The sequence below is a fragment of the Artemia franciscana genome, chromosome 9 (assembly GCF_032884065.1).
Source record: "Artemia franciscana chromosome 9, ASM3288406v1, whole genome shotgun sequence".
Classification (NCBI taxonomy): Eukaryota; Metazoa; Arthropoda; class Branchiopoda; order Anostraca; family Artemiidae; genus Artemia; species Artemia franciscana.
The window spans coordinates 34,555,436-34,568,357 of NC_088871.1; the positions used below are offsets into that span (position 1 = coordinate 34,555,436).

Sequence of the window (12,922 nt, forward strand, 5' to 3'; positions counted from 1 at the left end):
CTCAGAGCTCTTATTTTAAATACCGACCGTATCCGGTGATATTGGGGGAGTTGGATGGGGAAACGGGAAATCTTGGAAAATTCTTAGAATGGAGAGATCCAGATGAAACTTGGTCGAGGTATAAGCACAAGTCCTCGATACATGATTGACATAACCGGACTGAATCTGCTCTCTTTGGGGTAGTTGGGGAGGGTGTTAATTTGGAAAAATTAGAAAAATTGAGGTATTTTTAACTTAAGAATAGGTGACCAGATTTTAATGAAATTTGATGATTACAAGGAACTCATGTCTCAGAGTGCTTATTTTACATCCCGACGAGATCTGGTGGCAGTGTGGAAAGTTTGGAAACCAGAAATCTTGGAAACGGATTAGAGTGGAGAAGTCGAGATGAAACTTGGTGGTTAGAATAAGCAAATGTCGTAGATACGTGATTGACGTAGCCGGACTAGATCCAGTCTCTTTGGGGGGGGGGGAGGTCCAGTGCTTTGGCGAGTTCGGTGCTTCTGAACGTGCTAGGACGATAAAAATTGGTAGGCGTGTCAGGGACCTGCACAAATTGACTTGATAAATTCGTTTTCCCCGATTCGACCATCTGAGGGGTTGAAGGGAGACGAAAAATTAGAAAAAATGAGGTATTTTTAACTTACGAGTGGGTGATAGGATTTTAATGAATTTGATATTTAGAAGGACCTCGCGTCTCAGAGCAGAGCTCTTATTTTAAATCCCGGCCGTCATTAAGCCTCTAATTTTCCTTTTAAATCAATCTATTAGTTCTTAGAATTTTGCTAGAGCTCATACTATATGAGCTCTTGGCTCTTCTGACCTCGTCACAAGTGCTAAATAAGCTCTTAGCTCTTGTTTTATTCTTCCTTATGATTTCTTTTCATCCTATTAAGGATTGCTCTGTTCTTTGCTTGGCTCCGGATAGCTGGCCTAGATATGGAGTATTTGGCAATATGTCATCCTTCTGTTATCCAATATGATAGCTACTATATACCAATCATCTATGATTTTAGATGCCTCGTATTTGGCTTGATTATTGCAAGTTCATGATGGGTCAGCAGAAGATAACGCGGACAAGGCATTTATTCGACCGGGCACTTGGGGCTCTTCCCATCACTCAACATAATAGAATTTGGCCTCTCTACTTGGAGTTTGTGAAGAGCCACAATATTCCTGAAACAGCTGTGCGTGTTTATAGAAGATATTTGAAGGTATGGTATTTTTTTTTTTTTTTTTTTTTTTTTTTAGAGAGAGACACTTTTATTATACATATCATCAATATACAAAACAAACCACATCAGCCACTTTAGAAAGTCAGAGACTTGTTAGTAGTGGCTGATAAACATTAATGAGCACCAATACCAACAACAATAACAAAAAAAAAAAAAAAAAAAAAAAAAAAAAAAAAAAAAAAAAAAAAAAAAAAAAAAAAAAAAAAAAAAAAAAAAAAAAAAAAAAAAAAAAAAAAAAAAATAAACAAAATGAAACAAAAAAAAATTGGGAACAAGAAAACAAAGAATAAGAAAAAAAAAAAAAAATAAAAAAATAAACAAAATGAAACAAAAAAAATTGGGAACAAGAAAACAACAGGAAAACAAAGAATAAGAAAAAAAAAAAACAAAAAAAAAAAAAAAAAAAAAAAAAAAAAAAAACAACAACACTTAAAAAAAAAACAAATCAATAAGCCATCCAATTTAAATTATTTATTTATTTTCTACTCAGAATGATTGTTTTAAGGTGTCTGTATCCTTTTTTCATTTTCTCTTGTATTTCGTAATCTAAAATAAGACAATAGTATTTCTAAGTCTCCCAAATCTCATTTAGGCAAATGTAATTTTAAAGATAGGAGTTGAAATTTCAAAAAAAAGTTCTTGAAAGATTCTGTTTTTTGTAAGGAAAGCTGCTTTTTATGGACTATACATATTAGTGAAGAAGATGAAAAAATCAATTTAATCGACTTTTTTAATTCATAATTTCAAACCACTCTCCTACTTATTATTCTGAACTATTCTTGCAGTTTTTTTTGCTATCAAACAGTTCGTGGTAACGAACTGTAGTAAGGAGCGACCCGGCTAAATAGTAACCAAAACTCTAAAAAATTGAATTTTGATATCAATAGCTAAATCAAAAGAATCGCATTTTAATGCTGATTTTAAATATATAAGTTTCATCAAGTTTAGTCTTACCCATCAAAAGTTACGAGCCTGAGAAAATCTGCCTTATCGCACCATCGGATTCAGCGTATCAGAAAACCCTACTGTAGAAGTTTCAAGCTCCTATCTACAAAAATCTGGAATTTTGTATTTTTTGCCAGAAGACAAATCACGGGTGCGTGTTTATTTGTTTGTTTTTTTGTTTTTTTTTTTCCCCAGGGGTCATCGTATCGACCAAGTGGACCTAGAATGTCGCAAGAGGGCTCATTCTAACGGAAATGAAAAGTTCTAGTGCCCTTTTTAAGTGACCAAAAAATTGGAGGGCATCTAGGCCCCCTCCCACGCTCATTTTTTTCCCAAAGTCAACGGATCAAAATTTTGAGATAGCCATCTTGATCAGCATAAATTTTTAGCATCACATTTTTTAGCTGAAAGTAAGGAGCGACATTAAAACTTAAAACGAACAGAAATTACTCCGTATATGAAATGGGTTGTCCCCTCCGCAATCCCTCGCTCTTTACGCTAAAGTTTGACTCTTTGCCACAATTTTACTTTTTAAAACAATTAAAAGCTTTAGCGTAAAGAGCGAGGGATTGTGGAGGGGACAACCCATTTCATGTACGGAGTAATTTCTGTTCGTTTTAAGTTTTAATGTCGCTCCTTACTTTCAGCTAAAAAAATTAGTTTTTTTATTTAATTTATCCGAGAACTAATTTTTACAGATTCTAAACCTCCATCCCTGCAAGGATTGTTCCTATGTAAAGATTAATACATATCTGATAGGGGCTTTGAGCCTCCTCGCATCCCAGAAATATCGAGATCTTCTCTTGGATTCTTTGTGTTCCCAGGATATGTCATATAGATTTTATACTTTTTTTAGCGTCTCTTTTGATTTGTCGTCCTCCTCGCTAGTTTTTTTTTAAAGAAAACGAGTGGACAAATTTGTTTAATATAGAGCAATGTCTAGCATTATCACATTTATGTCCTGTAGTCCTCTGAATTGATTCATAATAGTTTCTTGGAAGGAGTATTTTAAGCGATCTGAGAGGTGAGAATCTAAAAGGTCAGATTCCGAACAGTAGCACCCGCAGCACTTTCGCATGCATACAACTATGCAACTTGTTCTAATTGTCCAATTTGTTGGTCATGTCGACGTATTCTACGTGAAGTTCTTCTACGAAGAGGGACGTTTTTCTGCCAAGAGAAGGGAAGGACTTTGCTTAATTCAAACGCCGTTTCTCTTCTTTTTTACTTTTAGATAAGTTTTTTGTCAGGTTTTAACAGATTCTTTTTATTTTGCAGTTTTTTTTAGGTACAATTTGTTACTGCTAAGAAATTTTGTTTATCTGATTTATCTGTTTTCTTCTTTCAATAGTTTTCTTATTGTTGTGTTTTCCTGTTGAAAATTCTGACTACTGTATAAACGGCGTTACTATTTAGTTTTTAATCGTCCAAAAAAGTGGCCACCAGTGTACAAAACAATGGCCAGTGCCAGCTCCTCCCCCCATTTTATCCCTCGTATACGTTTAGTATGCTTGGGAAGAGGATATGAATTTGGCTCTAATATCTTCGCCCTCGGGCGCCAAGTACATTAGGAATATCTAAACGAAGGCTATGACATTTTATAAGCTTTTTTAAAAACTTAGACAGTTATTTTTACGCCTTTTTGCGGGTCCTTGTAATAACTCATTACATGCCTCGGTTAACAGACTTATATATGTGATCGTAGCTCTTGCTAATCTACTGTATATCAAATTTGCTTTTGTTTTCTTTTAATAAATCTTCCAAATTGACCTCCATTATTTTTTTTAAACGAAATAACATCTGTTTATTTAAACTGTTCAGATGTTATCAAGAAAAATAGAACATTAAAAATAGGGTCAAGCAAGCATGTAGGATGTTTTATTTCAGAATTTAAAGTAAAAATTAAATTAGTTTTTGACTATTAATGGTGTTTATTTTTTGAAGCTCCATCACATGTAAATCTTTCCACGTAGGCTATTCTGATATGTATTTGAAATTGACGATGTGTCTCCACATTTAATATGAATGTATAGAAGCTTATGCCAAAGAAAATTGTTGTATTAAAAAAAACTTATTGAAAGTTTACGTTCTTCTGGTTATTCTTCTCCTCTATTTTTTTGGATACTTTTTTTTTAGCTATCTTTTCGTCTCTCCAGCTTTTAATGGAACAGCTGTATCAATGGGTGGGGGGATAAGAGACATTCCCTCCTGCCCCCGTAGAACCTTTTAATTCTTCTGGTTCGTCCTCTTGTCTATTTATATTTGGATGTTATCTTGTAATTTTTTCAGTTTTCCTAGCTTTTGACGCAATAGTGGCTCAATTGGGGGCCCAACGTTACGTTTTGGCCCAACCCCTGTAGAAAGTTAAAATTTTTCCGGTTCCTCCTGTTGACTATTTGTTTCTGGAGGGATTGTCTAGTTATCGTTTTGGTTTTTCTAACTTAAAATGTAGCAGTGGTGTCAAGTGAGGGTGGAGGAAGGTAGCAGGCCTCTGTATAAAGTTTAAATTCTTCTGGCACATCCTCTATTCTATTTGTTTTAAATGAATAGCTTGGTTATCTTTTTGGTTGTTCTGACTTATAACTTAATATTGCCAAATGAGTTCTTGAAAATTTAGGGATATAGAATAGGATAGTTTTTCCAAGGCTAAAAATCTAATTTACTAGTCATTTCTTGTGAGTTTGGTTGAATTTCGCTTTCTGCGTTCAGGACTGAGACAGAGGATTTTTTTCTTATATACTTCTCAAACCTTAATAGTTCTCTTATTGCTGAAAAAATTGAAGCTTGCCCTTTCCTCCTTTCTTAGTAGTGATACAAAAAACTCGGCCCACTTTAAGGGAACCAGCTTCTGAACTAAGAGAGCAAAGTTTTAGTTTTTAACGCATATCAGAAATCCTTGAAGAGCTGAAAAAAATATATGATTTAAGTTTTTTTTCCTCGATAATTCTGTAATGGGATTCCCCGTTTTGAAAATTTAATAGGGCCGATAACTGTGGTATTCAGATATTAGATTCACAACATGAGATTCATATTGGGAAAAAAACTGGATAATGACTTAGAAAAAAAAAAAAAAAAAAAAAAAAAAAAAAAAAAAAAAAAAAAAAAAAAAAAAAAAAAAAAAAAAAAAAACAGGAGAAATATGAAACGTAATTTTGCAATTGTTATTTAAGAAGGGTCTGATTTAAGAGTTCGTACTTGTCTGCCAGGGACATTTGGAGACAAAACAGACCCACTGCCGATCTAAGAGATCGGAACTGTAGACGAAAGACTACTGACGACTAAAACTACTTGTAACTGGGTCTAGGACTGTGATTACTTGTGACTGCGACTACTTGCGGGTACTATTATGTTACTACTGCGTTTTCAACTGTGACTGCAGGCCTGCAGTAGGGGCCAGTATTCAGTTATGTTCCTTGAACTCTGCTTCGAAATATATTGTTTCATCGAATTGAGTATGTTGCGTTTTGAAATTCTGCTCTATGCAGCTCTACGAAATTCACTTTTTTGGTATTCTTGAGATCGTGTTGCCTTTGGTTAACATAGATGTGCCGCATGTTTCTTTCGAGGTGTTGGAGTTGTACGTCATCTGTGTTAGAGCGTGTGATTATTCTTAACAATTTTAAAAAACGTACCTCAAAATTGTACGGCAAGATCATCGCTTTAAATGATTCTTAACTGCTTTATAGTATGACCTGGTCTTTTCCACTTATTTTATGATTCGGCAATGGCATAATCCATTATTTCTTTAATGGGTTCTATTTTATTGGTCAAATGTGCTTTCCAAATATATTATGAAGCACTTATCCTATTACAAGTTGTGTAAAGTGAGGGGTTGAAAATGCTGTAGCTGTTCATTGTATGTGTTTGGTCTGGTATAAACATTAAAACGCCACGTTTGCACCACAATTCCACTACACTTGGAATAGTTTCTGCCACGCTCGGCACAGTTTCCACGATACTTGGCACAGTTTCCGCTGCACTTGGCACACTTTCGCCACGCTTGGCACGCGTCACCTTGTGTGTGTGGGATGTATGAAAGTGTCTGCCCCCTCCCTGTTTTGAGTATGCTTTTACGCCTTTCTTAACTTGTACAAAATTAATTATTACCTCCTAATAATTTTATATAATAAATTTATATGTGCTATTATTTCTATAATATTATAATAATAATATTATTATAATATTATAATATTTTAATTTATAATATATATATATATAATATTATATTATATAATACATAATTATATAATATTTAATTTATATATATATATATATATATATATATATATATATATATATATATATATATATATATATATATATATATATATATATATATATATAATATTATGTAATATATATAATATTTAATTTCTAATTTATAATATAAATTATAATATTATTATATTATAAAATTAATTATTAATCATGCAATATGGAATTTACACTCCGTTTAATCTAGGTGCTTTTATAATCAAGTACTTTGTTCTGTGTTCCGGCAAATTAATGTTCAACAATTTTATTAGGTTTAATTTTAGTTTGCAGTTTTATTTTTTATTTTATCTTTTGATGTGTCTTGTTTTTTGGTGAACCGTTAAGACTTGCAACATTAATTTTCGTGAAACACCTAGTCGTAATTTTATATGGGTTTTGTTCTTTTCAAAATGTGTGACAGTTATTAAGACTGCGTGAGAACATGTAGTACGTAGTTTTTCATAATTAAAGGAACAGAGAGTAAAACAAGAATACAAAGACAATATCGCTATTATAATAACGTTCCAGGGAATGGTGCATTCAGTTACTGCAGTAAAACTAGGGTTAGAGAGTGCTAGGGAGCAATTTTTAAATCGAGAGCGAAACCTAAGTCGTTATAAGGATCACGCAGATATTTCTAGCTCACTTCAGCAGCATTTTATAATACCACTTGGGGTATGTGGTCAATGGTCAAAGAATCTAGTTAAGGATGGTATCTGTTTATATCCATTTGATTACTTGGTCAGGGATGGTATTTGTGCGACAAGGAAATCAGGAACTACATTACCTTTGTAGTCATGACTTGAAAAAGAGCTAAGGTGTTACCAAGGGTTTTGAACAAAATTCTCTTCAACTTTTGAAAGGAGGGAAAGACAGAATGTTTCGACAGTAGGAACACCCTCCTAACCATCCTTCATCCGGTTTTGACGAGGTGTATTGACAATCATACATAAAATGAAGAGAAATTATAAAAAAAGAGTACAACTTTTATTTAAGAGAGTGAAATTTGAAAAAGTAACAATTTTTATATTAACAAATACTTGGATATTTCGGCTTGACAATCGGAAGCCTTTATCAAGGGTTATAAAGTTAATATAAAGAGGAAGCTAGATTAAACCAATTGAAACATGAGAAAAGCATACAATTGATCTACAAAGATATAGGAAAAGAGAGAACTCGCATCTGATATACTTGTTTTGTGTTATTTCCCAGAGAAAACATTGTCAATTTGTTTAAGGCCGTGATTAAGTGAACTTGAAAACATCGAGCTTCAAAATTAGGTTAGCCTTCTGTCTGTTAATTCTCTAGATACCGTCGATTGTCAAAACTTCAAATAGCACCAATTATCAAGTCTTGTGAAAGGTTTTGATAGACAGCTTCCTTTGGCGAGATGCTTCAGCTGAGAAAAAGTAATATATTTGGCTGCGTCCTGCAAAGCTTGGCTACCGACCAAGGGAGAAGAGAAAATGAGCAAAAGAGCACTATCATTCTCAAGTACAAAATGCCCATTTATATGAAGCTGTGACGGCATTCATAGAGTGCATTTTAAAATTTATTGTTTTTTTCCATTTTTTTTCCTAGGGATATGCTATTTAAAATACCTCAGTTGATTGATTCGAAACTAAACACCAAAATTAGTTGAAAGCTTTCTTCGAGGATTCGTAGAAAACCAAAGTTTTCTTTCTAGTTAAATTAAAAAAAAAATAACTGAAAGTAAAGAGTGAAATTAAAACTTAAAATGAACAGAAATTACTTCGTATATGAAAGGGACTGAACGCCCCGCTCTTTACGCTAAAGTTTTTACTGTTTCAAAAATAGAGTTATGAGAAAGAGTCGGACTTTAGCGTGAGGAGCGGGGCGTTGATGAGGAAGCAGGCCCTTTCATATATGAAGTAATTTCTGTTCGTTTTTTTGTTTTAATGTCACTCCTTACTTCAAGTTAAAAAACACTTGTTTTTATTTAATTTAATTTCTAACCGTTTTTGAGTCAATGGATGTTTTGATTTATGCTCTCCGCAGATGAATAATTGAAACGAAATTGCCTTTTTTTTTTTTTTTTTTTTTTTTTTTTTTTTTTTTTTTTTTTTTTTTTTTTTTTTTTTTTTTTGGTTAAATGGCTTTCTCATAGTTTTGATTGAATTATTTTGAGAAAAAGAGGAGTGGGGATGGAGGTCTAGTTGCCCTCCGAATTTTTGGTTGCTTAAAAAGGCGACTAGAACTTTTAATTTTTTATGAATGTTTTTATTAGTAAAAATAAATTTTTATTAGTTAAAGAGATACGTAAGCTAAAGCTTAAATTTTGTCCCAATTTCTTAAGAATCACAAAAGCCGCAAAAACTGAATCACAAAGCAAAGCCGCAAACCCAAAAAAGCCCTGAATCACAAAAGCCGTAGAATAAATAGTTGAAATTTCTAAAAATACTTCAGCGTAAAGAGCGAGGTATTAGGAGGAGGTGAGTCCCTCGCATGCGTAATAATTTCTGTTCCTTTTAACAGAAATTATTACGGAATATTTACAGGAAAATAATAACAGGAATATTCTGTTCCTTTCAGTTTAAAAAACTGTCATATTTATTTTTTCATTGTTTTTTTTTTTAATAATACTAGAAAATCCTGCGGTCCCTTCATGGAAATTTTTTTGCCCATGACAGATTCTTTCATGAAAAGTTCCCCCAACATATCCCCCTCTTCTCAACTCCTGCCTCCAACCAAATGAAAACGCCCCTGAAAACGTCTGTTCACTTCCCAATAACCATTACTATACGTAAGTATTGGTCAGTGTTTGTAACTTGTAGCCCCTCCCACCGGGACGGTGGGCAAGTAAATCGTCCCAAAAGGTATAGTTATAAGGATTTTCGACTACGGTGAATAAAATGGCTATCTCAGAATTTTGATCCGGGGACTTTGGGAAAATAATTAGCGTGGGACGGGGGCCTAGGTGCCCTCCGATTTTCTTGGTCACTTAGAAAGGGCACTAGAACTTTTCATTTTTGTCCACTGGGACCACAGGACCACTGGGTCGATACGATCACCCCTGGAAAAAAAACCAAATAAACACGCATCCGTGATCTGCCTTCTGGCAAAAAACACAAAATTCCACATTTTCAAACAGTTCGTGGTAACGAACTGTAGTAATGAGCGACCAGGCTCAATAGTAACCGAAAGTCTAAAACATGGAATTTTGATACCAATAGCTACATCAAAAGAATGGAATTTTAAATATATAAGTCTCATCAAGTTTAGTCTTACGCATCAAAAGTTACGAGCCTGAGAAAATTTGACTCATTTTAGAAAATAGGGGGAAACACCCCCTAAAAGTCATACGATCTTAACGAAAATCACACTGTCAGATTCAGCGTATCAGAGAACCTTACTGTAGAATTGTCATGTCCCAATCTACAAAAATGTGGAATTTCGCATTTTTTGCCAGAAGACAAATCACGGATGCGTGTTTATTTAATTTTTTTTTTTTCAGGAGTGATCGTGTCGACTCAGTGGTCCTATAATGTCGTGAAAGGGCTCATTCTAACGGAAATGAAAATTTCTAGTCCCCTTTTTAAGTGACCAAAAAATTGGAGGGCACCTAAGCCCCCTCCCACGCTCATTTTTCCCCAAAGTCAACGGATCAAAATTCCCAAATAGCCATTTTATTCACCATAGTCGAAAACCCCAATAACTGTGTCTTTGGGGACGACTTACTCCCCCGCAGTCCCCTTGGGAGGAGCTGCAATTTACAAACTTTGACCTGTGTTTACATATAGTAATGGTTACTGGGAAGTGTACAGACATTTTCAGGGGGATTTTTTGGTTTGGGGGGATATTTGAGGGGGGCTACCGGGCAGGATCTTTCCATGGAGGAACTTCTCATGGGGGAAGAGACTTCCAATGGAGGAGGCGCAGGAGTTTCTAGCATTATTTTAAAAAATAATGAAAAAATAAATATGGAAAGTTTTTTTTCTACTAAAAGTTAGAAGCAGCATTAAAACTTAAAACGAACAGAAATTTTTACGCATATGAGGGTTTTACCTCCTCGTAATACCGTTCTCGTAATAACGTTCTTTACGCTAAACTATTTTTAGTAATTTCAACTATTTATTCTACGGCCTTTGTGATTCAGGGTCATTCTTAAGGAATTGGGACAAAATTTAAGTTTTAATGTAAAGAGCGAGGTATCGACGAGTGGTGAGCCCCCTCATTTACGCAATAAAAACATACGAAATAAATATAAACAATTTAATACGAAATATCAATTTAACGAAACATAAAAACAATTTAATTCTTAAGTTACGTATTTTTTTTACTTATGAGAACGTTCGTAAAAATTATAAGTTATTGTTGCCTTTTTTAGTAATCAAAAAATTGGAGGGCAACTAGGAATCCTCCCTCGCTCCTTTTTCTTAAAATCTTCCGATTAAAACTATGAAAAAGCCATTTATCCCCAAAAAATTAATATGTAGATTTCGTTTTAATTATTTATATGCGGAGAGCCAAGATCAAACCATGCATTAATTCAAAAACGTCCAGAAATAAAAAAAAACAAGTTTTTTAAATGAAAGTAAGGAGCGACATTAAAACTTAAAACGAACAGAAATTACTCCGTATATGAAAGGGGCTTTTCCTCCTCAACACCCCGCTCTTTACGCTAAAGTTTGACTCTTTCTCTTAACTCTATATTAAAAAACATTAAAAAACTTAATTCCTTACCGGATCAAGTGACTTTGTGGGGAGTTGAAGGGGGAATCGGAAATCTTGGAAAACGCTTAGAGCGGAGTGGAGAGATCGGGATGAAACTTGGTGGGAAGAATAAGCACAAGTCCTAGATACGTGATTGACATAACCGGACCGGAGCCGCTCTGTTTGGGAAAGTTGGGGGTGGGGGGGGGACATTATTCGGTAATTCGAAAAAATTAGAAAAAATGAGGTCCTTTTAACTTACGAACGGGTTATTTGATCTTAATGAAATCTCTTTGGGGGAAATCCTCTCTCTTTGGGGGAGTTGGGGGGGGATTTCCTGTGATCTGATGAGTTCGGTGCTTCTGAACATGCTAGGACGAGGAAAATTGGTAGGCTTGTCAGGGACCTGCACAAATTGACTTGATAACAGTCATTTCCTCGATTTGACCATTTGGGGGTGGGGCTGGAGGGAGAAAAATCGTTGAAACTAAGGTATGTTCATCTTACGATTGGGTGATCGGATCTTAATAAAAATTAATATATAGAAAGATCTCATGTCTCAGATGCTTCATTTTCAATTCAGATTAGACCGGAGGACATGGAGGGAGAGGATTGGGGAAACCGAAATCTTGGAAAACGCTTAGAATGGAGAGATCGGGATGAAACTTGATGGTAAAAATAAGCACAAGTTCTAGATACGTGATATCATGTATTTGACGACGAAGGGCTTTCTTCATAGCATTGGACAAGTAAACAAACCTGGACTTTATTTTAAACATACAAACGTACAGATAGTTGAGGAAGGGAATTGTCTTGGCAGGAATGGTAATCAAACTCTGTTCATTTAGATTTTCTCTCTCGTCTAAGGTTTGACCTAGGTGCACCTATGTTGTAAATCTAATAAACAGTTATGAATTTCATGTTTTTAAGTGAACTGTTACATAGTTTTCTAAAGCCCTGCCGTGATTGAGGTCCCAAACTAAAGTTAGGGAGCTCTTTGATTATACCCGCGCCTCTCTTCTTTTTTGCACAGGTATGTTTGTAACGTTTGCATCAATTGTTTTCTTTTCTTTTCTTTTTCAGTTCTCACCGCAAGATGCCGAGGATTATGTCACATATTTAAAAGAAGCAGAACGATTAGATGAAGTTGCCGTTCGGCTTGCAAAACTAGTTAACAGCGATGACTTCGTCTCAAAATACGGGAAATCGAACCATCAGCTTTGGAACGAGCTCTGTGAACTTATTTCACAAAATCCTCTCCGTGTCAAGTAAGTAAAATGTTCTCTAAAATAATTTTTATTGAGTTCAAGTGAATAGTGTTGATTTGAATGGGGGTAGGTTTTTTTAAAAGCTTTATAATTAGTGGGAATAAGTTTATGATTTAACACTATCACTGGAAACCTTATTTGCATTCACTGTAGGCTAATCATAGGACTTTCATAAACTAGATGAAGGAGAATTTGCTTATATAAGCTAAAGATAAAAATTTCAAAATATGGAAAAAAAGAAGCAAAGAACATTATTTTTCCTACTTCCCAACCTCCTCCCCTGTAAAAAATCTCTTATACCATTCTTTCTAAGTGGTACTTTTGGTAATTTAGAGTATCTCAAGACATTTCCCTCAAATAACCACTCATTTATTTTTAGGTTAATTTGATTATGTTGATGTAACTTATTAGCCTTCTATACCAACCAAGGCTCAAGTGCTGTCTCAGCTAATTCGGTTAACTTTCAACCTATATATTAACACAAACTCCATATAGTTTTATAAATTATAAGATTCACTACTCCTAGTATAGAAGGGGTGTGGATTT

General features: G+C 34.3%; 1 protein-coding gene across 2 annotated transcripts in view; it reads left to right on the forward strand.

The window, feature by feature from the left end:
- The window catches only part of LOC136031322 (pre-mRNA-splicing factor syf1 homolog), a 110,238-nt gene that overhangs the window by 38,458 nt on the left and 58,858 nt on the right, over window positions 1-12,922 (forward strand). For both annotated transcript variants that reach the window (XM_065710799.1, XM_065710800.1), the window contains exons 4-5: window positions 1,017-1,214; window positions 12,192-12,376. In XM_065710799.1, coding sequence (XP_065566871.1) covers window positions 1,017-1,214; window positions 12,192-12,376 — 383 coding nt within the window. The remainder of the gene's footprint in view (window positions 1-1,016; window positions 1,215-12,191; window positions 12,377-12,922) is intronic.